This window comes from Pisolithus orientalis (genome assembly GCF_024613125.1).
Source record: "Pisolithus orientalis strain OTSU chromosome Unknown F5J12scaffold_13, whole genome shotgun sequence".
In the NCBI taxonomy this organism is placed as follows: Eukaryota; Fungi; Basidiomycota; class Agaricomycetes; order Boletales; family Pisolithaceae; genus Pisolithus; species Pisolithus orientalis.
The window spans coordinates 800,415-822,085 of NW_026260794.1; the positions used below are offsets into that span (position 1 = coordinate 800,415).

General features: G+C 44.3%; 5 protein-coding genes across 5 annotated transcripts; 3 read left to right on the forward strand and 2 right to left on the reverse strand.

The window, feature by feature from the left end:
* Positions 1 to 240: 240 nt before the first annotated feature.
* On the reverse strand, positions 241 to 765 carry F5J12DRAFT_720626 (uncharacterized protein; the record flags this gene model as incomplete). The annotated part of the gene is made up of 1 exon (XM_051741250.1): positions 241 to 765. A coding segment is annotated over one exon (525 nt), but the record flags the coding sequence as incomplete, so codon positions are not given.
* A 4,314-nt stretch (positions 766 to 5,079) lies between these two features.
* Positions 5,080 to 7,494, reverse strand: F5J12DRAFT_782731 (uncharacterized protein; the record flags this gene model as incomplete). The annotated part of the gene is made up of 13 exons (XM_051742752.1): positions 5,080 to 5,098; positions 5,150 to 5,310; positions 5,370 to 5,427; positions 5,622 to 5,741; positions 5,864 to 6,072; positions 6,126 to 6,329; positions 6,390 to 6,480; positions 6,701 to 6,782; positions 6,838 to 6,927; positions 6,975 to 7,086; positions 7,187 to 7,278; positions 7,351 to 7,391; positions 7,469 to 7,494. 13 exons carry the CDS (start codon positions 7,492 to 7,494, stop codon positions 5,080 to 5,082), a joined length of 1,305 nt encoding a protein of 434 aa, XP_051600327.1.
* Positions 7,495 to 12,395: 4,901 nt separating this feature from the next.
* On the forward strand, positions 12,396 to 12,928 carry F5J12DRAFT_830406 (uncharacterized protein). Its single transcript, XM_051745702.1, has 3 exons — positions 12,396 to 12,695; positions 12,757 to 12,824; positions 12,873 to 12,928. The coding sequence occupies exon 1, from the start codon at positions 12,420 to 12,422 to the stop codon at positions 12,693 to 12,695; it is 276 nt and encodes a 91-aa protein (XP_051600328.1). The 5' UTR covers positions 12,396 to 12,419; the 3' UTR covers positions 12,757 to 12,824; positions 12,873 to 12,928.
* Positions 12,929 to 14,111: 1,183 nt separating this feature from the next.
* F5J12DRAFT_892608 (uncharacterized protein) lies at positions 14,112 to 16,159 on the forward strand (the record flags this gene model as incomplete). The annotated part of the gene is made up of 10 exons (XM_051747586.1): positions 14,112 to 14,276; positions 14,325 to 14,504; positions 14,568 to 14,690; positions 14,749 to 14,764; positions 14,984 to 15,030; positions 15,079 to 15,224; positions 15,272 to 15,368; positions 15,420 to 15,569; positions 15,625 to 15,843; positions 15,893 to 16,159. The coding sequence occupies 10 exons, from the start codon at positions 14,112 to 14,114 to the stop codon at positions 16,157 to 16,159; spliced, it is 1,410 nt and encodes a 469-aa protein (XP_051600329.1).
* A 1,146-nt stretch (positions 16,160 to 17,305) lies between these two features.
* Positions 17,306 to 19,364, forward strand: F5J12DRAFT_938715 (uncharacterized protein; the record flags this gene model as incomplete). Its single annotated transcript, XM_051749654.1, has 4 exons — positions 17,306 to 17,435; positions 17,496 to 17,901; positions 17,966 to 18,638; positions 18,996 to 19,364. 4 exons carry the CDS (start codon positions 17,306 to 17,308, stop codon positions 19,362 to 19,364), a joined length of 1,578 nt encoding a protein of 525 aa, XP_051600330.1.
* Between the last annotated feature and the right edge of the window lie 2,307 nt (positions 19,365 to 21,671).

A 21,671-nucleotide genomic window follows, 5' to 3' on the forward strand; every position in this document is an offset into this window, starting at 1 on the left:
AAGCTGGCTGAACATAACCTCTTTCATGATACCATGACAATCATTATTTTCACCAATGGCAGCAGCTTCCATCAGAATCTCCACCATTTCCTCAAACGAGCAACACATTGGGGCACCAGTATCAGGATAGTTAATACTGTGATGGGTGATTGCCATGAGCATTCTGTGATGGGTCAGGAGGTTGCAGGGCAATGCCAGGTGGTGGTAATTGACATATGAACCATTGAATTCAAAGGCTCCTCACAGTTCCTTCATGATCATTGCACACATGGCTTCAACCCTAAGTGTGGCAAAGCTCTCAACACAGTTTTTTGAGTATGTGGGACTAAAGCTGACACCTGGAATGCACATTGCTGCCTTCAAGTTGACACTGTCAGTCTCCAAAGCCCACTCTTTCCTCATCTTGATGCTCACCTCATCATTGGCATACATCTTGTCATGCTCCAACAAGAATACTTGGTGAACACCAGGCATGCCCCAGGTAGTGAAGAGATGCATCTTGAAGCTCTCAGTGATGCAGCTGGCCACATATGCCATAGTAATTAGTTTCTGACCAACCATTCTAGCATGATCAAGCACCAGTTGAAGGAGCCATGGTGACTGAAGGTGGAGCTTGCAATCTGATTTCCTTGTCTGGGATGGTGAAGAAGGATTTGACAAACATGCAGTGGAGTCTTCTTTGATAATGGTGGACATAGGGTGGGGGTCATACTGGGTCTCAACTGTGGCAGTGACAGTCTGAAGCAATGTGCAAGCAAGCTCTTGCTACACATTCTTCGCCAACATCCTGTCCTGGGTGATATCCCACTCCAAGTACACAGAATGCAAGGGTGTTTTGATATTGGTGGGATACACTGGCATAGTGGAAGGTGTTAAGAGTCATCTGAGTAGCTGGTTCACCAATAGATTGTGTGGCAGGAGTTCCATACATCTCCCCAGGGTTCACAAGAGATTGGTTAAACTTCACCTCAGTCTTACACAATGATCTCTGTAGTACATCATGGAGTTTGCGATCATGGGGAACAGGGCAGGCACATCATGAGCAGTCCTCAGATTTAGTAAGTGGGGAGGGCAAAAGAGATGAAACAAATGCTGGAGTAGGAAGATAGGGGGAAGTACATGACTGAGAAGACTGAGTACCAGCATTATACAGTAGCCAGCAGGACCAGAGAGTGGGAAGATGAGGGGGTCCCCCCTTGGGTGAAAGCATGTATAGTGGGACTGTGGAACAAATCATGTGCAGTGCAGAAAGTTGCAGAGAGTCAGCTGGGTACAGAAAGCAAGTAAGGAAAGGAAGGGAGATCATGGAGAGTACAACTGCGCCCACAATGATCCAGGTGACAATGAAAAACAAAGAGATGGGGGGAACACAAAGGCAGGTGGTCATAAAGTCAGGATCCAGATACTGAATATCGACACAACACGAGCATATTTCATTTTTGACATAAGTTCAGTGGTGAGCATACCTAGCATGCAGATCATAAGTGTTGACATTATTTCTTGGTCTTTGAGACCTTTCTGGCATGGGTAGTGTTACATGTTGTGTGCTTTGGGGGTTCAGGCAGGTCAACAATTGTTTTCGTCCTTGACAGCATGTGAGGATTCTCATTGTTGGGCAGGTGCAGGGGTGATCTTTCTGCAAGAAGTAGGTGCTGTGGTTCATTGACTTGAAGCCAAAGACAGTGGAGGTGTAGTGCAGGTGCCACTTACACTTAACTGACCAACCTCAAGTTGTAGCTGAGAAACCATGGAAACAGAGTGTGTGTTTCCATGACAGCTAGAAGTGGATGAGGATGAGTGGGTAGCCATGTCAAAGCCCTGCAGCAAAGCAGAAGGAGAATTCAGGAATGCAGGATTGACAAATGTGTTGACAGTGGGAGAGGCAGGAGCTGTGACATGAGGTGTAGGATTCTTGATTTCAGACAACATCTCATCTTCCCAAGTACATGGCTGGGCAGTTGGAAGAACTGGAGGAACTAATGATGCATTCTTCAACTGTGAGTCTTTACCAAACACCTCATGATTCACATGATCAAAAATGTGGAGAGCCCAATTGCTTTTCTTCGAAAGCTTTTCAACATAGAAGTTGTAGTCAGAGCTGTACAGAATGCGAGTCTCCCCACTGATGGAAGAGAGCTCTAAATCTGGAGACACTAGAAAACGAGACTGTAGTAGTCATCAGCACTGAGTACCTCTGTGCAAATATATAAAATAAATACCAAAGTTGCTGCACTGGATATCAAACCACTAGCAGCACTGTTTATACCTATACACTGACCCCTCGCTTTTGGCCATCCTTGTTTGTGGTCGGTGAGACTCACTTTGCTATTGATGAGGGCACAAATTATCTGAAGTGAAGATCAGCCATCATATCACACACACAAGATAACAATGCACATACAAGGGTGATAGCTGGACTCATGAGAAACTTGCTAGCAACCATGTTGTCATGCTTTTTGAAAAGAATTGGAGCAAGAGGCATGTATTCACCAATGCCATCTTTCTTCAGTAGAACCTGAAGCTTGGGATCTTCCTTCCTTCCTGAAGGATGGCTGGAAAGGCAGGTGGGGTCAAGCCCATATGGCACAAAAACAATGCCAGCACAGTCTTTAATAGCCCTCAGGATGTTGGACCATTCTTGACTGAGAGCACTCATAAACTAAGATCATCAACTGAGCTGAATGCTAGTCGAAGCATGAAAGCACTTACGATAGATCCAAACTGCTTATAGGTCTCCATGTGCTTATGGAGAGAGCTGGGGACTATGCTGTAGAGTTCCACTACTGCACCATCAAGTTTGGCCTCAGGTGATGTCCAGTGAGTTGGGCTGTGTGGATCAACATCCAGCTTTGGTGTTGGTGGAAAAAGGCTATCTGGGACCCAGAAGTTGTGAAGAAGGGTGTACTTCTTCACTTCCTTAGAGATACTGGCATCAATACTCAGGCTTTCCGAAGTCTTGTTCAGAATATGATTGTGCTTGTGAGTGGAAAGAGTTGAAGACAGACTATGGAGCTCCTTTTGTACACCACATAGCTCAACATGTGTCTCAGTGTAAGCTTTCTGAGCAATCACAAGGGCCTAATAAGAAATGGAGTGAAGCAGTGTCAGTCATGAGTGAAGAAAGAACCAAGTTGATGCTCACCTTTTGCAGCTCATGGACTTCAGCAGTTAGCCCTGGATCATGTAAAACCCTTCACATCTGTTCAAAGTCACTGGCTTCAGAGCTGTCAGTCTCCAAGGAATCATTGTCAGAGTCATTGTCTTCTCTATCAATATTAATCTCCTCATTTGAGAAGAAATCATCATCACTCAGCTGGGGCATGGGGGATGTGTTTGCAAAGCAGATGGAAGAGAATGACAATAAAAGGCACTGGAATGTTGTGAAGACAGGGAGGTTGAGAGGGATGTGGCACCAGGTTCGAGATGTGAATCTCACCTCTTTTATAAGCATCATGCCCATCACTGTCTGATTCCAGAACTAAAACCAAGCTGCAAGAGTGAGTCACTAGTGTGATTGCCACACCATTTCAATGTGTTGTGTGCTGTAAAAACACTCATTGTGTGCTGCATGGATAGAATACACATGTAAATTAGTGCAAGCAGTACTTGAACATTCAGTGTGTCCTATGAGATAACTGTCAATGCTATGGGGTGGGGAAACACTTAGCTTTATATCAGATAACTGCACAATGACAATGCCATTGTATCAGTACATCATAATGAATGTGTTTACATGCAGTAAAGGCTCAGAGCAAATAGGAAGCAGAATTGAGTCTGTAATATCCTCACAATTCAGCAACTATTTTCAAGATTTCATGTGAAGAAACATATCTCCATCAATATGATTGATGACAAAAAACTCACTGGGGCATGAAGGGTCAGGAGCTACCACTGCACCACAAAGAATGGATTGAATGGGAATGAATATGGGATTGTTGCAAGGAGCAGCCTTGACATGGATAAGCCAGAGATCGATGTCAATTTGACAGGTGCCACCAACTTTTGCCATCAGCAGCTGTATGAATGCGAGACTAATAGAGCCAACACCTGGGACATTGCAGGTAAAGATAGAAATGAGGTGTACAAATGCAGTGTCTGTCTCTGTGAGTTGAATGAGAGCACAATCATACCAAGGCTGCCCATAGAATGATGGATTGCATTGCAGATGGTCAGTAACAACTTTCCAATCAATAGATGACTTGTAGTTCACTTCAAGGTATCTGTATTCTGTTATCTACAAGCCAGGCATTAGTTTAAAGAAGTTCATAAGAAGGTCACTTGCCTCAAAGTGAGCAGGGATAGCAATCCACTTATCAACTTGATAGCCATATTGAGGGAGGCACTGGTTACAAAAACCCAACAGTTTCTTGCAAAAACCAACAAAGGCAGTGTCAGAGACACTGCAACTGGCCTCAATGTCCTGTACAGTAGACAGTTTGGAAGAGGAACCGAGATAGACATGATCAAATGCCATGAACAATCCAGATTGATCATTGTTGCATTCACCTTTGGTGCCTGCAGGTTCACCTTGCATTTGGGTCCAGTTTTTGTAGCTATTGACACACATTCTGAGCAGCTTGGCAGCAAGCTTATGTTCGTCCACATGTAGGATCTGCAGAATATAAAACAGAGTTGCAACATCAAACAAACAAGTGAAATGAATAACAATACCCAATCAGTGAAGTCCCTGCCATTTGATCAATGCTTGTATGGCTCCTTGATAGGGCCATGCATACTCTCATTTGGGCACATGCTGTAGTTCCTGGTGGCACCCTTCATCTGGATATCACATGCTACATGTTTCCAAAGGTGCAGCTTTGGAAAGTCCCAGTCCACCTGCAGCCCTTCTAACCCAGATTTATTTACACATTCAACATATGCCTGGGGATGAAGTTAGTGTAGGTCAACATGTGATCCAGAGCCAATGGAAGAAAGTCAACATACCTTCAATTCATTGTTGAATTTCAGCAACTCTTCATCTATAATTTCTATTGTTCATTCAGTAGCCAGATCATGCATCTTGTTTCCATCTGAAAATGTTACATTGATGACATTCTTGAAGTGAAAGAGGAGCCACCATCAGGGGAAGTTGGAAACACTATGGAAAGCCCAGGAAGTGATGGCACAAAGTATCAGAAGGAAGACTCACTAGTTCTTGACATTGGTTTCAGCATTGTGCCCAAGGATGTTCAGAATTCTCAAGATGTCCCATAGTATGTGCTTTCCCCAAAGACCACCATGTAGAAAATGTAGGCAGTCAAAGCTGAGTGTGCCATAAAGGTCAGAATTGCAGATGAGCCAGAAAACATTCTGTCATTTAAATTAATGTAGGTACAATGCTGGAATAAGGACAAGAATCACAAACTTACATTGACAGGCCACAACCCAAGTGCCTTAAGCACCTTTTCACCCTCAGTGTGGCTGTGTCTGTAAATGCACACAGCACACTGTGCCTCATCCATGGAATGAAGCAGATATGTTTTGGAAATATTGTGAAGCTCCTCTAATGGAGTGAGACACACTGGGCATGGGCATTTGTTGGTGTCGCCACAGATAAGTGACAACATACACCTGCATTGTGTTTGAGTCTTGAGCAAGGGCCAGGACAAATGAAAGCTTACTGTTCCTTGTAATCCACAGACAATATCGATATGACAGGAAACAACCAACAGGTTACTTGGTCATGGCACAACATATGGATATACCCAGTTTTTGAGTGCTGCATAATGTCACTGAGAAGTCTAGAAAATGATTCATGCCAAACAATGCTGCTTGAGAGTTGTGTATCCTAATTTGCCCTCTTCTTCAGTGTCCTCAGGGGACCTGCATGCAAAGGAAATATCTGTTTATAACAGGCATGAACTTCAGGGCAATGGGATGATGTATGACTGGTAACCATCCAATGATGCAGCCTCCCCCAATTGCATGGCTATTCTGTATCTCTACCAGGAGGTTTGCACAATGGACCACAACAGGATAGCCCTTTGCAGTGCCAAACAATGATAATTTGGTTTTGTTGGTGTAAATAATAAAGGCAAATGGTACAGCATTTGGAACTTCAGGCAAGGAGGACTGGTAGTTACATCAAATTACTGCTACCTAACAAGTCAATGACAAGTATGCACTTGAATGTCCCACCAGCTGTCACCTGTCCAGGGCTCATCATAGAAGTGTTCAAATCCATGTCCATCATGCTTGAACAAGCATTGTGCATCCCAAATGAAGTGCAGAGCCAAAATGTCAAGTGCCCATTCCCAGATGGGTTGTGTATGTACCTCATATGTCCACACTTCCTTCTTATATGCCACAATGACTGTATGTTTGGAGAACTGTGGGTATGATGGAGCAGTTACAGTGAAGTTAGTAAACTGAACATGGTACTAACATACTGGTGTGAGCTCTGCTGCTGCAGCATCACAGGCTTTGCAAAACTTGATGTCATTCTTGAGAGTCACCCAAGTGGCCCCTTTTGCAACACAGCTGATGAGATCTAACAAAGTGTCAACTTGCTTCTGATTTAGGCTTGCTTTCCAGGGCAATCTCCATAAACTCAAAGTTGCCAACACCACAGAATGGTCAGTAGGGAGTGTCATCCATTGGAGGATCAAACTGTCATTGAGCACCTTTGGAACTCATCAAAACTTTGACAAAGTGGAGGCTGGTTGCTGCTGTGGATGAAACTCAGTTTTGAATTCTATACCTTGCTGTGATAGCCAGGGGCAGTGATGGCTGGGATTGAGAAGTAGTTGATGATCTTGTGCCCATTGTAGCATCTGATAATGCTAAAGAGGCATACTTGTAATCATCAAATAGAAAAAACTAAATTGAGGATCACACCTGGACTTCTGAGAGGTTCATTCTCATGTGCACTGGCAGGGTATTTGTGTTCCACAAACTCATGCAGTGGGGCATCAACAATGGGATTTCCTAAGCCAGTTGTGTATTTGGCAGAAGAAGGGGAAGGGAAGCCTTACTTTCATGATCAAATGAGTATATAGATGGGCCAACCTCATTGCCATTGGGAACAGCAACAAAACTGGAAGGGGAATGTAACATGTCAGGTTCCACATTTTTGGTGGGCAGAACCTGAGCATTACACATTTTCTTCATTGTGTGGCATTGTGCTGACTCAGGTGCAGCTGTTGGGAAGTGGTACTTAGGACAGGTGATGTAGAACAATGCTCACCTTTTTCAAACCATTCCAAAACTTGGCCATATCATTTGTGTTCTTTCTTGGCTGCAGTTTGTTTCCTGCAGCTCGCTTCATGCCTCTTGAAACTGTGTGGCTTGAATGTCTTGTTGCAATATTCACATATCTGACCTGCTAGAGTCTTTTCAGAATATTTGTACTTTGAGTGGGCCCTTTGAGATGGCCCCATGGTAGCAGTAGTCTGTCAATTATGTCAGGTTAATAGCAAGTGATAGTGGGAAGTTAGTGGGTTCTGCAATGGATTGAAGTGATACACACCTTGAAGGGCAAGGATGGCAGTGCATGATGGTGAAGGGATAACAATCAGCTTGGAATGCCACTTCACTTACATATATTATAGATGCAGAGTCATTAGGACTATCCTTACAATACCTTCTGATTATCAAAGATTATCGCAATGTCACATGGCTTATTGAAATGATAGGTAAGGTACAGTTATTCTATTAGATTCCATCAGAATGGTATTGTAATGTACATTATAATGTGATGACATGTCATTCAAGGTTGCCAGCATCATAATGGTACTGAACAAATTCATGACACTGACAGTTGCATCTTTGTCCCCAACATTGATGATCCCTGCCTTTGAGTGCTTCAGCTTAGGCATGACCATCCTCTATCAGGCCATTTCAGGAAAAACCACACCTTAGAACTTGTCTGCAGAGACTATGTGTGGCCTAACCTCCACTCTGATGTGAAAGAATATGTCAGGTCCTGCACTGCCTGTGGATGGAGCAGAACTCTGTGTCACTGCCCCTATGGTCTACTGAAGCAACTCCCCATCCCAGAGAGACCTTGGAACTCCATCTCCATGGACTTCATTGAACACCTCCCCAACTCTGATGGTTACTCTGCCATCCTCATAGTAGTGGACCACCTCTCAAAGCAAGTGGTGTTCATCCCCACTCATGACTCTGTCACCTCCACTGAACTTGCTAAGCTCTTCCTTACCCATGTCTTCTCCAAGCATGGGGTACCAGCTAATGTCACCTCTGACAGAGGTCCTGAGTTCATCTCACACTTCTTCCACTCTCTAGGAAAGGCCCTTGATATGTGTCTTCACTTCACTTCAGGTTACCACCCAGAAGGTGATGGCCAGACTGAGTGAATGAACCAGACCCTCAAGCAGTACCTTCATGTCTACTGTAACTACCAACAAGACAATTGGGCTGAGCTGTTACCTCTAGCAGAGTTCACTTTCAACAATGCACCAAGTGCAATAACTGGAGTTTCTCCCTTCTTCATTAACAAGGGATATCATCCAAACCTGTCTGTGGTCCCTGACCAAGACTTCACCTCTCCAGGGGCTCACAAGTATGTCATTGAGCTCTCCACCCTTCATGACTTCCTCCACTCTGAAATGTCTGCTGCTCAGCAGTGCTATCAGGGTCCAGCAGATGCCAAACACATACCTCTGCCTGAGTTCAAGGTTGGAGAACAGGCCTATGTCAAAGCCAAGTACTTCTGTTCCACTCATCCTTTGGAACTCTCCAAAAAGTACTTAGGTCCATTCACCATCTTGGCCAGGCCAGGTATGCACTCTGTCACCCTTAAGCTCCCTGACTCTATGCATGCAGTACATCCAGTCTTCCATGTCTCACAACTGAAAGCTGCAGCAGCTAACCCTTTCCCAAACTGACAACAACCCCTGCCTCTGCCAGTGGATGTTGATGGTGACCTTGAGTACAAAGTATCAGAGATACTCAACTCTAAGGTGGACCACTGTCACTGCCACTGCCAGCTCTTGTATTTAGTCTGCTGGGCTGGTTATGAGAACACCAATGAAGAAACCTCTTGGTTGCTTGCAACTGAGCTAGATCATGCTTCCAACATAGTCTCTGCTTTCCACAGATGCTATCCACACAAACCTGGCCCATATCAACCTCCACCATAATACTCTGCCCACATAACCTTCCTCCATGGGCCAACTCTGCCCTTACTGAGTTACCTTAAGTACCTTAGAATTTTCTCCACTTGTCTGCCTCACTTCTCAGAGTCACAAAGTAAAGGTCACAAGTCTAATAAATCATAGTAGTACAGAAATACAAAACTAAAAACAGACAAAAAAAAAAAAAACCACACTACTCTTCCATTGCTTGTTTCTCCACCACCCTCCTGTTCTTCTCCACCTTCCTGCTCTCCTCCAACTTTGTCCTCTTCTTCATTATCCCCTTCTGCACCTTCATCTGCTTCCTTGTGCTGGTCCTGTGCTGCCTCCAACTGAGGCCTCTTCCAACTGCCTCCTGTGCACTCAAGCTCAGCCACCCTGGCCTTGTGAGCATCCTCCCTCCTCCTCATCTCTGCCCACTCTGCCCAGGTGTGGTACAGCCCCCACTCATCAGCTGTCCACTCTGTGGCTGCCACCATCTGCTGCCTCTGCCATCCTCTCAAAGGCTAGCACAGCAGTCTTGTGCACTTTGGCCTGCCTCTCCATGGCTTGCAGCTGCTGCTCCTGCTCCCACTCCATCCACCATGTGTGGAATCTTGCACCTGAAGGACCCTTGAGCAGGGTCACAGGTCATCTTCTTCTCTGCCTGCCTCCTGCTCATCATCTGCCTCTTCCATCTCTGTCACCCTTGCCTTCCCTTTCCCTTGTGGCTTCTTCTTCTTCTCCCCTTGGGAGCTCCCTGTTCCCACTCTTTTCCATGATGGCCCTGCCACCATGTCCTCCCTTGTCCAACTACAAACCTTCTGTTTGTTACAGCAGGGCATGCAGGCCCTGGGCTTGCCCTGACCTGGCTTGCACTGCCCTGCCATTTGACCTGCTATACAGCAGGTGCATGAGGGCCTCCTGGGCACAACAGCCACCACAGAGGTCCCAGGGACCCTCTGCATGGTGTTCACATTGTAGACAGTGCCACATAACCTATGAAAAGAGAACTATGAGTCAGTTCTGCCTGACTTGCAGTACTCCACCACTCACCTCTGTGCAGCCTTGTCCTACCTGGCCTGAGCCCTCTCCTCAGAGGCCCTCTGCCTCTGCCACCTTCTTCCTTCGAGCCTCCTCCTCCTCCTCTGCTCTCTTCCTCCACTCTGCCTCCAACTGCTCCTCCTCCACCTTCTCCTCTTGGCCTCCTTGTGCTTAGCCTTGTGCTCTGCCTTGCACACTCTCTCTCTCTGCTCAGTCTCCTCTCATCAGCATGCCTTCTCCATGGACTTCTCCCACTCAGTGTCAGTGGAGTCATTGGTGAGGATGACCAGTTCCTCATCTGCAACTTGGGAATAGTCACAGAGATGGCCAGGGGTTGGTTGGGGGATTTTTCTCTGGTGCTGGGAAGACATGATGATGGGGGAAGGGATGAAGGTTCAGTACCCTAATGTGTGTTTTTAAGTGGCTCTTCAGACTCTGACAGAGCTCCACCATGGCCAAACTGTTGTCCTCAAGGCATCAAAACAGTTTCAAAATGATCAACTCATGTTGATCTTGTTCCAAACAAGTGGCCTTCAGGGGTTCAGGCCCTACAGGGGGGGGGCACTGTTGTGACTGTGCATTCATTCTAGGTCCTCACTCACTCCACACCAACTCTGCCCACCTTCTGTCATTTATGAACCATCTCCACTCTGACTGCTGTTGGACTTGTACTGCTCTCCTACCAGACCAAGTGGACTGCTCTCTGAGGAGTCATGTGACTGCCCTTCAGACTTCTCCCTGACAGTGCACAGTCAGGTACTCTGCAGCACATGCACTGCATGGTCCAGCACCTGGACTTCCTTTGGATGTTCTATGTCACCCATTTGTATGTCCTCCATCTACCCTTCATTTGTCATCTAGGAAGTTTTACTTGAAATTTTATGAGTCTCCATATGTCAGTTCTGATTCCAATTACTGTACCTCTGTAGTAGTATAAAAGCATGTATTGTACTCTGCTGTTCTTCAGTATGAATATTGACTTAGCTTAGTCCTACTCCCTCTGTCTCTGTCTTCTGTCTGTCAGAGTTACCTCTGACTATCCATCTGTCCTCTCCCTCTGAAATATGAGGGCTGAGATCATGCAAGGGGGTAGCACATGAGCTGAACCCAATGCCCTCACTCTGCTCCACCTTTACCTCAGCAGACTTTGTTCCTGCCAACACTCCACCAGTCAGAGTTCTGCTCTCTTGTGTTGGACTTGCTTCCAAACCTCTCCCCAGACCTTATCTAGCATTGGAGTGGTTGGAGTAGGCCCTGACTTGACATTGAGAATGCATTCCAGAGTTACAGTAGCCTCTCAGAGTTTTGCCCAGAGGGCTTGGAATTTCTCCCTGACCCTCCGAATTAAATTCCAATGTCACTAAGCTTACTAATTATGGTACTATAAATTTTCCACACCATTCTTTTCCACCTCAGTGACTACTTTGTGCACTGAGGTGAGCATACCTATACTTACATTCATCTACTTGGTACTGACATAGCATAGATACTCATAACTTCATTAGGTACCAATACAGTGACTACTCCATCCACTGAGAACTTGCACCTTTGTTAGCTCCTGCTCCCACTCTGCCCACCACATGTGGACCTCTGCCCCTGGAGGACCCTTGTGTGGCATTGCTGGTTCCTCCTCTTCACCTGCCTCCTGCTCATCATCTGCCTCCTCTGGCTCCATCACCTTTGCCTTCCCTTTTCCTCATGGTACCTTCTTCTTCTCCCCTTGGGAGCTTCCTGTCCCTGCTCTCTTCTGCAATGGCCCTGCCACTACATCCTCCTTTGTCCAGCTACATACCTTTTTCTTATTTTGACAGGGCATGCAGGCCCTGGCTTGCACTGCCCCACCATTTGACCCACTATACAGCAGGTGCATGGGGCCCTCCTTGTCACAGTAACCATGGTGTTCACATCATAGACTATGCTGCATAACCTAAATAAAAATAAAAATAAGAAGCTATGAGTCAACTCTGCCTGACTTGCAGAACTCCACCACTCACCTTTGCACAGCCTCATCCCACCTGGTCTGAGCCCTCTCCTCCAAGGCCCTCTGCCTCTGCTGTTCCACCTCCTCTGCCACCTGCTTCTTCTGTGCTTCTTCTTCCTCTGCTACTTTCCTCCTTCAAGCCTCTTCCTCCTCTCATTGCCTCCACTCCACTTCCAGCCACACCTCCTCCACCTTTCATCACTTGGCCTTTGTTGGAAAATTATTTGGTCCATTGCAATGATGTCAGATTTTTACATGGTGATAATCAGTTCACAATAAGATTGCATGTGAGAGTGTGGAGTTGCAATATGCTGGCAATGCCATTGCAATGTGCCTTTGCAACAGTGACCTGCTACTGTCTGCATCTTGCTTCACTGTCCACTTGTCTTTCTTTATTGTATTTACTGTCTTTACTCTCATGGGATGCATTCCCTTTGTTGACCAGTAGTATGCCTCTGGAAAAGCACACTACTACCTGTGAATCATGTGGGAAAACATTCAAGCTGACTGGAATAGGACCTCATCACAAGTTGTGCATCAGGCAGGCTCACAAAATGAATGAAGATCACACTCACTTTGACTTGCTTCATTGAGAAGATACATAGGAATTTTACCAGTTGATTTTATTTCTGATTTACCACTGGATTGATTTGAGCAGGTGTTCTTACTGGTGGATCAGTGACAGGGGCCCACTGTTGAGATGCATGCAGAGCCAGCACCAGGTAAGTTTCCTGCTACTCTCTGAATTGGACTCTCACAATTGTTAGCAGAGCCTGCAACATTCTGGCCCATGGTCATGGATCTTGAGCTGCCTGCCAGTGCTGATGTGGTTGTGAATGGTGAACTGAATGGTGCATGTTGATATGTGATCACATATTGTCCATGCCAATATGTTATGCAGTTGCTGAACCCAAGGTTGATATCAACATTGTTGAAAATATCCAAGTCAAATACCACCCAAATGCTGGAAAGCCAACTGTGAAAGTGCCATTCACCAAGTTCACCTGAGGTCATGCACCCAAGACATACAAACTGGATCCATGCACTGCTCTGTGGTACCCATTCTGAACCTGTCTTGACTTCAACCTCTCAGAATTCATCCACAATGCTGCTCTCAACAAGGAGCAAGTGAATTGTATCCTCAAGCTTTTGAAACATTCTTGCACTGAGGACTGGACTCTGAATAATTACAATGATCTTAAGAGCACTCAGTGGGCTACTTCACACTGCATGACAGCAGTAAGTGGTGTTTATTCATTGTCATTGTCAATGCTAATTGTTATGCTGTGCTCACATTTCTTTCCTTTTATAGATGCTTATGATATCTTCGTGCTTTTGAGCAACAATGTTCTCTAGCCCACAAGCTGCTGTCTATGCAGTTAGACTCGTGTTCAATATGTTTCCTTTTATGTCTTACCCCTGTCTACCCCATGTTGTACTATAACTGGACTGCATCTGTTTCTCCTTCCTTCCATGATCTGCTGGTGGCTCAGATCCACACAGTCACATGACATGTGTACCCCTATACATCATATATGCAGTTACCCCTCCTTTGTCATATGTTCACCTCTGTTTCCCTCCACTCTGCAGACTCAGGTGTACATGCAAACATGCTGAGCATGTTTCACTGTGACTCAACAAAGCCCTAATAGGGAGATTGGGTGTATGTATAAACATTTTCAAATGTTTGGTTTGCAGGTACCCTACATATGTATATAAACCCACATGTATTGTACCACTCCCTCATTCAAAATCTACTTTGCAACCACCCTTAGCTCTGCTCCTGTACCCAAAGGACTCAACAGTATGACTTTGGTTGTTCAAGACTAGTGTCCTGTTGCCTAGTGAAGTTAAAATACACATCACCTCTCACACAGTCACATGCTTGTGCAATCACATTCAATTTGTGATGTGATATGAGTCATCAGCATAACACTACTTACATCCTAGCCCAGTTTCAGACAACAATAATAAGTGCACCATTTGGAGGTGAGATGATGGAGTTTTAGATGTATTATTGTTTGTTGTGGGATTGGGCCTGTGATCTCTTGAAGGATTCAGGTGTGGGCCCATATTTTGTATTCAATGCTCAGCGCCTATCCAAGTTTGATGGTGCTTCATTTGTTCATTTCATCAATGAGCCATGGACAGCTAATGAATCTTGGGATGCAGAAGTATGTCATTAGTAGTCTTTGCATGCAACTTTGACAATTTTTTTTCAGAGTGCTCTACCTTCAGATGACAAAGTTCTGGCATTTGTTTTATATTCTGATAAAGCCAAGTTGTCATTGTTTGGTCAACAAAAAGGGTATCCAGTTGTTGCACAGATTGCAAATCTACCTACTTGGATCCATAATGGTGAAGGTTTAGGTGGTGGTCATGTAGTTGGGTGGTTCCTGATTGTAAGTTCCTTTGTTGACAGCATTGAGTACACTGGCTGATTTTCTGTATTGCACTTCTAATAGGTGAAGGAAGACAAGAAGTACTCTGGAAAGAAATTGTTTGCCAACTTCAAGAATCACATTTGGCATGAAACATTCAAGAAGATACTAGATACAATATTGGAGTACTTGAAAATTGGTCATTGGGTAAGGTGTTGGGATGGCATTGCATGCCGACTTTTTCCTACTGTACTAATTCTTTCAGCTGATTATGAAGAGCAGTAAGTGGATGCTGCCCAAAATATCAAAAATGCAGGCTGACAATCCTTGTCACTCAGAGTGGTCATGGCACTCATACATGGTGTGATGTCAAATTACCCTTGCCCCATTTGCCTTATCCATCATGATGAGATATCAAAATTCCCTGAGGACTGTGAATGTCATACCAGCAAGAACATTTTCAAGACATTACAGGAAGCACTGCTCACAGACCCAAGCAGACAACAAGGAACAAATTCTGGTGAAACAGGGACTACATGATGTAGATGTAAGTGGCTCATGCTGTTACCTTCCCTCTAGCTCTGATCACCTCTAGAGTGCCTTCCAGGAGGTCAGGAACATGGATGTTTATCAAGCATTGTGTTGGGATAGCCTCTGTGCCAACTGTGCAGGAAAATGTGGTGATCATTTGTGGGGAGAACTTTTGAGGATTCTTGAGACAATGGGAAAAGTTGAACAGAAGTACATCTATCTTGTTGCATGAAGCAGTTGTGCTGATAATTTACTAGTCTCAATGTGATGCCTTGTTGGTGCAGTCTCAATCATTTTGAGGAAGTGCTTTCAGTTTCATACACAGATGGTCAAAAGTTTGAGGACCTATCCAAGGTATTGTAAGTCTCTTACCAAGCTCTGATTTCACTGACATTTCCTGAACAGATATTTGTATTTGCCTGTCATGACATCTTCCCCCATGAGATGGAAAAAGAGAGTTACCTCCTGTTATGCTGTCTGCATGCTTACATCAAGTTTGATATATATACCACACTCAAATTACATACAACACACACACTTGCCACTGGGCAGGAGGTGCTTGATACTTTCAATTCATTGATTCAGGTCAGCTCCACTTTCAATGTTGTAGCTCTCCCTCACTGTTTCCAGACCAGAAATATGTGGAGAAGATGCAACATACAGGGAAAACTGGAACTTTCCAAAGAACCATACCCATATGCATGTGTTCAAGGACATCAAAGCCAAGGGTGTCACCTGCAATTTCAACACAAAGCCAAATGAGAAAATGCATGACCCCTTGAAGGAAGCTTATCAAAAACAAACAAACTTCAGGGACATTGCTCAGCAAGTAAGTCCTGAATTGTTTGTTAGTATTTGGTGTGCTTAAACTTCTGTAGATTCTCAACATCAATCATCTCAGACTGGTTCTTGAACATATTCATTGCAGAATTACAGAATACAATGCTTACAGGTTGACTGGAAAACTGACAAATCTGGATAACCTTGAAGCCATTACTGATGAACCTGAGGAGGAGTTTTTCCATGTCAAGTTTGGTAGTGAAATGAAAGAACCATTAACAATTGAGGACATTGAGAAGAAGAGTGTTACTGACAATGTATTCAATCAATTCCATGGAAAGCTCAGTGAATTCCTCAATAAATAGTTCAACATTATAGGGAAGCCCATTCCATTCCAAAGGAATGACAAGGTAAGATGAAATGTCATTTTTGTTCAGTTTCTGGTATCTCTAATATTCACCAAAGATTGTGGAATATCACTTCACTTCATCAAAGTGAACTTCAAGTCTGCTAATGATTGGTGTTGGTACATGGATTATCTACATTGCCATCCTAACTTCCACAGACATCCTTGTTATGACTGTGTGCTTGTCAAGACTCAGGAGAAAGACATATTTGGGTGACTCATACTTTTGTTCAAGTGTGTCATTGGTGAAGAAACCTTCCCTTTGGCCTTGCTACAGCCATATGACACCTGGATGATTGGGCAATGGCTCTGGAAGGACAACCACCTCAACTTCTGGAGGGTATGTGCACAACCACACAGACCATCTGAAATTATTTCAGTCCACTCAATCATTTGTGGTGCCCTTCTATATCCAGATCATACAAGATCAGGCGAGTATCCCATTGTTGACACAATTGACACTGACATGTTCCTTCATGTGCAAATGATGCACAAAGCTACAGGGCACCTCTGAAATGGTCTATTCATACATCATCCTTCTGAAACCCTTTCATTTGAAACTGACAAGTCCCCCTTCTGATCATCAGTGTATTGAGGATCAACAAGTTGTCTAGCCCACAAAATAACAACATTTTCATTACTTCATAGATCCATATGGCATACAAGGTTATTTTCCCTTGACCATAGTCACCTCCTTGCTTTGGTTCATTTATTACCTTACTGCTAATAATATCTTTTCATCTTTGAACCACAGAGATTTGCAAGTATGCACTACTCTGAGGTTGTTCATGTGAATGTTCACAGAATGAAAGCATATGTGGAAGAAATGACCAGCGGTGACATGATCTCTACCATGAATATTCAAAAGGTTCAATAAGATGTCTTCAAACTCTGGACAGTCATCAACTCATAACCCAGAATCAGCCAGGACCAGAAGAGCCATATCAAGGCTCTGTATGAAGGTGTTGTCCATTCACTGAGAAGGGGCCCTGACCAGCCCCATCAACATCATCATGACCATCATTCTTCCTCTCAGTTTCTTCAACCTCAGGTCTCTAATCACATCCATACCTGCTGACAAGATGCCATTCTTCATTAAATTGCCATGCCTGGAATGACTTTCAAGGACAAGAACACTCTCCTTACTGGTGTTAGCAAAGGTTCCATTGGTGTTGAGATCTTAAAGGGCCTCCTTTCTGGCAGTGCCCATGTTGTTATCACCACTTCCCACTACAGTTGCTCCACTGTGGAGTATTACCAAGACATTTACTGAAGGTTCAGTGCCCAGGGTTCAGCACTCACTGTCAAGCCCTTCAATCAGGGGTCCAAGCAGGATGTCAAGGCACTCATTGACTATATCTATGCTACTCTTGGCATGGATCTCAACTACATCCTTCCATTTGCCACTGTTCCAGAGAATGGGCACAAGATTGATGGCTTGGACAACAAATTGGAGCTTGCTCACTGTATTATTATGCTTGTCAACTTGCTGTGGATCTTGGGTGCTGTCAAGACCAAAAAAGCATCTGGTCAGTTCGTTACTCAGCCTACCCAGGTTATTTTGCCATTGTCACCAAACCACAGTCTCTTTGGTAATGATGACCTGTACTCAGAGTCCAAGATCTCACTTGAAACCTTGTTCAACTGCTGGAACTCTGAAAGCAGGGGTGAATATCTATGCCTGGCTGGTGCTGTGATTGGGTGCATATCTCATTAAACCCAGCTTGGCACCTACAACTAACTCCCATCTTAGATGGACCTGCAGTATGGGTTTGATGGATGCCACCAATATAGTCACTTGGGAAGTTGAAGTTTACAGTGTGCACACCTTCTCCACAAAAAAGATGGCATTCAACATCCTGCACCCACTGCTCTTTAGCATCACACAAGTGGAACCCATCTGGGCAGATCTGAATGGTGGAATAGATTGTCTCCTGGACCTTGCTGACATCACTACTCACATTCAGATGGACCTGAATAAGAAGAGTGAACTTTGCTGTGCCATCGCTCATGACAATGCACTTGACTTCAAGGTCATCAATGGTGCTGAGGGGGAACATGCACTCCAGAATGTCAATGTTGTACCTTGTGCTAACTTCAAGTTCGATCTCCCTACTCTCAAACCTGCTTCTGCCTTTGAGGAACTCAGCAAATCATGCAGTATCATCAACTTGGAAAAAGTCATCATCATGACTGGGTTTGCCAAAGTCAGCCCATGGCATAGTTCACAGACTCAGTGGGAGATGGAAGCTCATGGAGAATTCACTATTGAAGGTTGCATTGACATGGCACAGATCATGGGCTCTATTAAGCACTTTGACAGCCACCTCAAAGACAGTACTCTACATGTTGGTTGGGTAGATGCCAAGACAGGAGAGCCTGTGGCTGACAAGGACATTAGAAACCAGTATGAGAAGGAGATTCTCAGTCATGCTGGTGTCTGTCTAATTGGTGCATATCTCTCCTTTCCCTGTGATCTATTGTCAAACTTGAAATGTAGATTCCCTGAATTGTTCCATGGGTACAATCCCAAGAAGGTGTTCAACCAGAAAATCAAATTGATCCATGACCAGCAAGCTAAGTTATCTAGGTCATCATGCTAACCCTGGGTTCTAACCAGTTTAAGCAGTACCTCATTGACTCCACATGCACTGTCATTCACATCACCATCCTGCACTCACTAGTGGCCTCCATTGTGCCACTTCCCTGCACCCCAATTCTGCAGCAGCCTGCTCTTTCATGTTCCATCTGTTCCTAGCCCCTGAAATCCTAAGTGGATGGGTCATCACATCCAGAACATTGTCACAGAGATGAATCACTTCATGTTTGGGAATCCCAATGGGGCTACCAAGTCCAAGACTGGTGTGATGGAGGACCTGTCTGTGGAGATCAATGCTGCCATGGCAGCAATGGATGCCACTGCATTGTCAGACAATGATACAGATGAGGTAGCTGCTGCTGATTCCAACATTCACAAAAGTAGCTCTGGTCTGTCCACTCTGGATTCAGTCTCAATTGCCAATGTGAATGTTCACATCAATGCGACATCCACACCCACTCCTGGCATGGGCAATTCCACCAACTCAGCTACTGCCAATAGCAATAATGTGGAATCCAGTACTGGTACTACAGCATGGAATAAGTCTAGTGGACTATCACAGTAGAGGTAGACAGGCAAAGTAGCTACTAATTGTCATTACTGTTAGTTGTAGGCATGTGTATTGTAATACTCTTGTATGCAATTTCGAAAATTTTGTCTAAGTCTTGAAAAGCTCCTTAAGAGGTGTTGACACTTGTATAGAAAGATTGGTCATGTGGACTAATGGTAACACATGCTAAAGTAAGTCTCACTACTAGTTGGCACTAGACTAGCTAACACCGAGTCCTTGGGTTCAAATCCTGATGAGAGCAATAAAAAATACTTAGTAATACTCACTAGCTAGGCCTGGGGATGGGTTGTATTAGTAAAGATTTCCATGTAAGGTGATACTCATAGTATAGCATGTAGTAGACAAAGATAAGATAGATAGATCAAAATCAAAATCAGAATAGAATAGAATTGTGGTCAGGTGATAAGATAAGATTACAAAAGGTAATATAATATAAAATTTTTGTTGCCTTAGTCCAAAGTGTATTGTGATCCTCAGCTCTTGTTGCAATTCATTGCAAGTCTAATTATGGTAGGATGGCAGTGCCCAGGGTCTGGATGTTTGTCACATGACAAGGCTATCATAACAATCATTATAATTACATTATAATTGCATTGCAATGTAGGGGTGATGGCACTATGTTTGTACTATTGACCCCCAAATATTACCTTGCTATGCCATAGCAATGCCTATTGTAAGTCTGATTATGTAGAAAACTTTAGTATTGCAATGCCATTTTAATTATGCATTTGATTGCAGGCATTGCAATCGCTTGTGATGCATTGAAACTAATATACAGATTTTCTGACATTATGCTCTGCCTCATGCTCCCTCTTTCTGCTCCACCTCCTCCCACCAATGAGCCTTCTCCATGTTCTTCTCTTGCTCAGTGTTGGTTGAGTCATTGGTGAGGATGACCAATGCATCATCCATGACTTGGGAGTAGTTGCAGGAGTGGCCTGGGGTTGACTGGGGGGTTGTGTTCTTGTGTTGCAAGGACATGATGATGGAGGGAGAAAGTATGAAGGTTCTGTGCCCTACACATGTTTTTAAGTGGTTCTTCAAACTCCAATGGAGCTCTACCATGGCTAAACTGTTGTCCTCAAGGAATCAAACAATTTCAAAATGATCAACTCATGTTGATCTTGTCCCATACATGTGGCCTTCAGGGGTTCAGGCCCTAAGGGGGGGGGGGGGGGGGGCACTGTCATGACTGTGCATTTATCCTAAGTCCTCACTCACTCTGCACCCTTCTCTGCCAGTCATTCACTCATTCAGCACCAACTCTGCCTCTGTCAGTTATGAACCTTCTCTGCTCCAACTGCTGTTGGACTTGTACTGGTCTACCATTGGACCATGTGGACCATTCTCTGAGGGGTCATGTGACCTCAATTCAAACTTCTCCTTGATAGCAAGCAGTCAGGTACTCCACAGCATGCACACTGCATGGTCTGGTGCCTGGACTGTTTCCTTTTTGGTTTTTTCTATGTTACCCATTGTATGTTTTCTGTCTGCCCTTCATTTGTTGTCTAGGATGTTTTTACTTGAAAATTTACAAGTCTCCATATGTCAGTTCTGATTCCAGTTACTGTACCTCCATAGTAGTATAAAAGCATGTACTGTACTCTGCTGTTCTTCAGTACAAATATCGACTTAGTTCCTATTCCTTCTCTCTCCATCTTCTGTCTGTCAGAGTTACCTCTGACTGTCTGTCTGGTCTCTACCTCTGAAATACAAGGGCTGAGGGTTGGGAGTGCTCCTGACAAAGAGGGAGCAAGAATGCAAGAGGAAGCAATGGGGTGGACTGCTATCAGCCTACAGAAGGATGGATGATGACTTAATTCAAAATCCTGAGCTATTCTGAGCTCAGGACAGACTTGGTGCAAAATATATTGATGATGGACAATGATAAGCAAAGCAGACAATAGTTAGATCCCTTAATAAATACTCAACTATCAAAGCTGATGAATGAATTGCTTGAGAGACAATGAAATGCAAGCAAGAGGGACCCTCTGATGTCTTCTTCCCTTTTCAGCTAGTGTTGCTGCAGCTCAGCTCCAAAGGCTGAGCTGCTCAACAACAAGCAGCTTAGTCACTATGACAACTTTTACCAGATGTAGCCTTGTGTTGCCACATACCAATTCCACAATAATTATTTTAATACTTAATAATATAGATGTGGTATGGCCCTTAGCTTAGCACAGCTCCCTGAGCTGCAGCAACACTATTTTCAGCCATCTCAATACAGTGATTTATATACAGTACAGGGGCATTGCCTATAGAAAACAGGGTGCAAACACTTGGTAAGTGATTGGTAACTGA

Coding starts and splice junctions, on each gene's coding strand:
- F5J12DRAFT_830406 (XM_051745702.1), top strand. CDS start 12,420: ATGCCATTGCAATGTGCCTTTGCAACAGTGACCTGCTACTGTCTGCAT.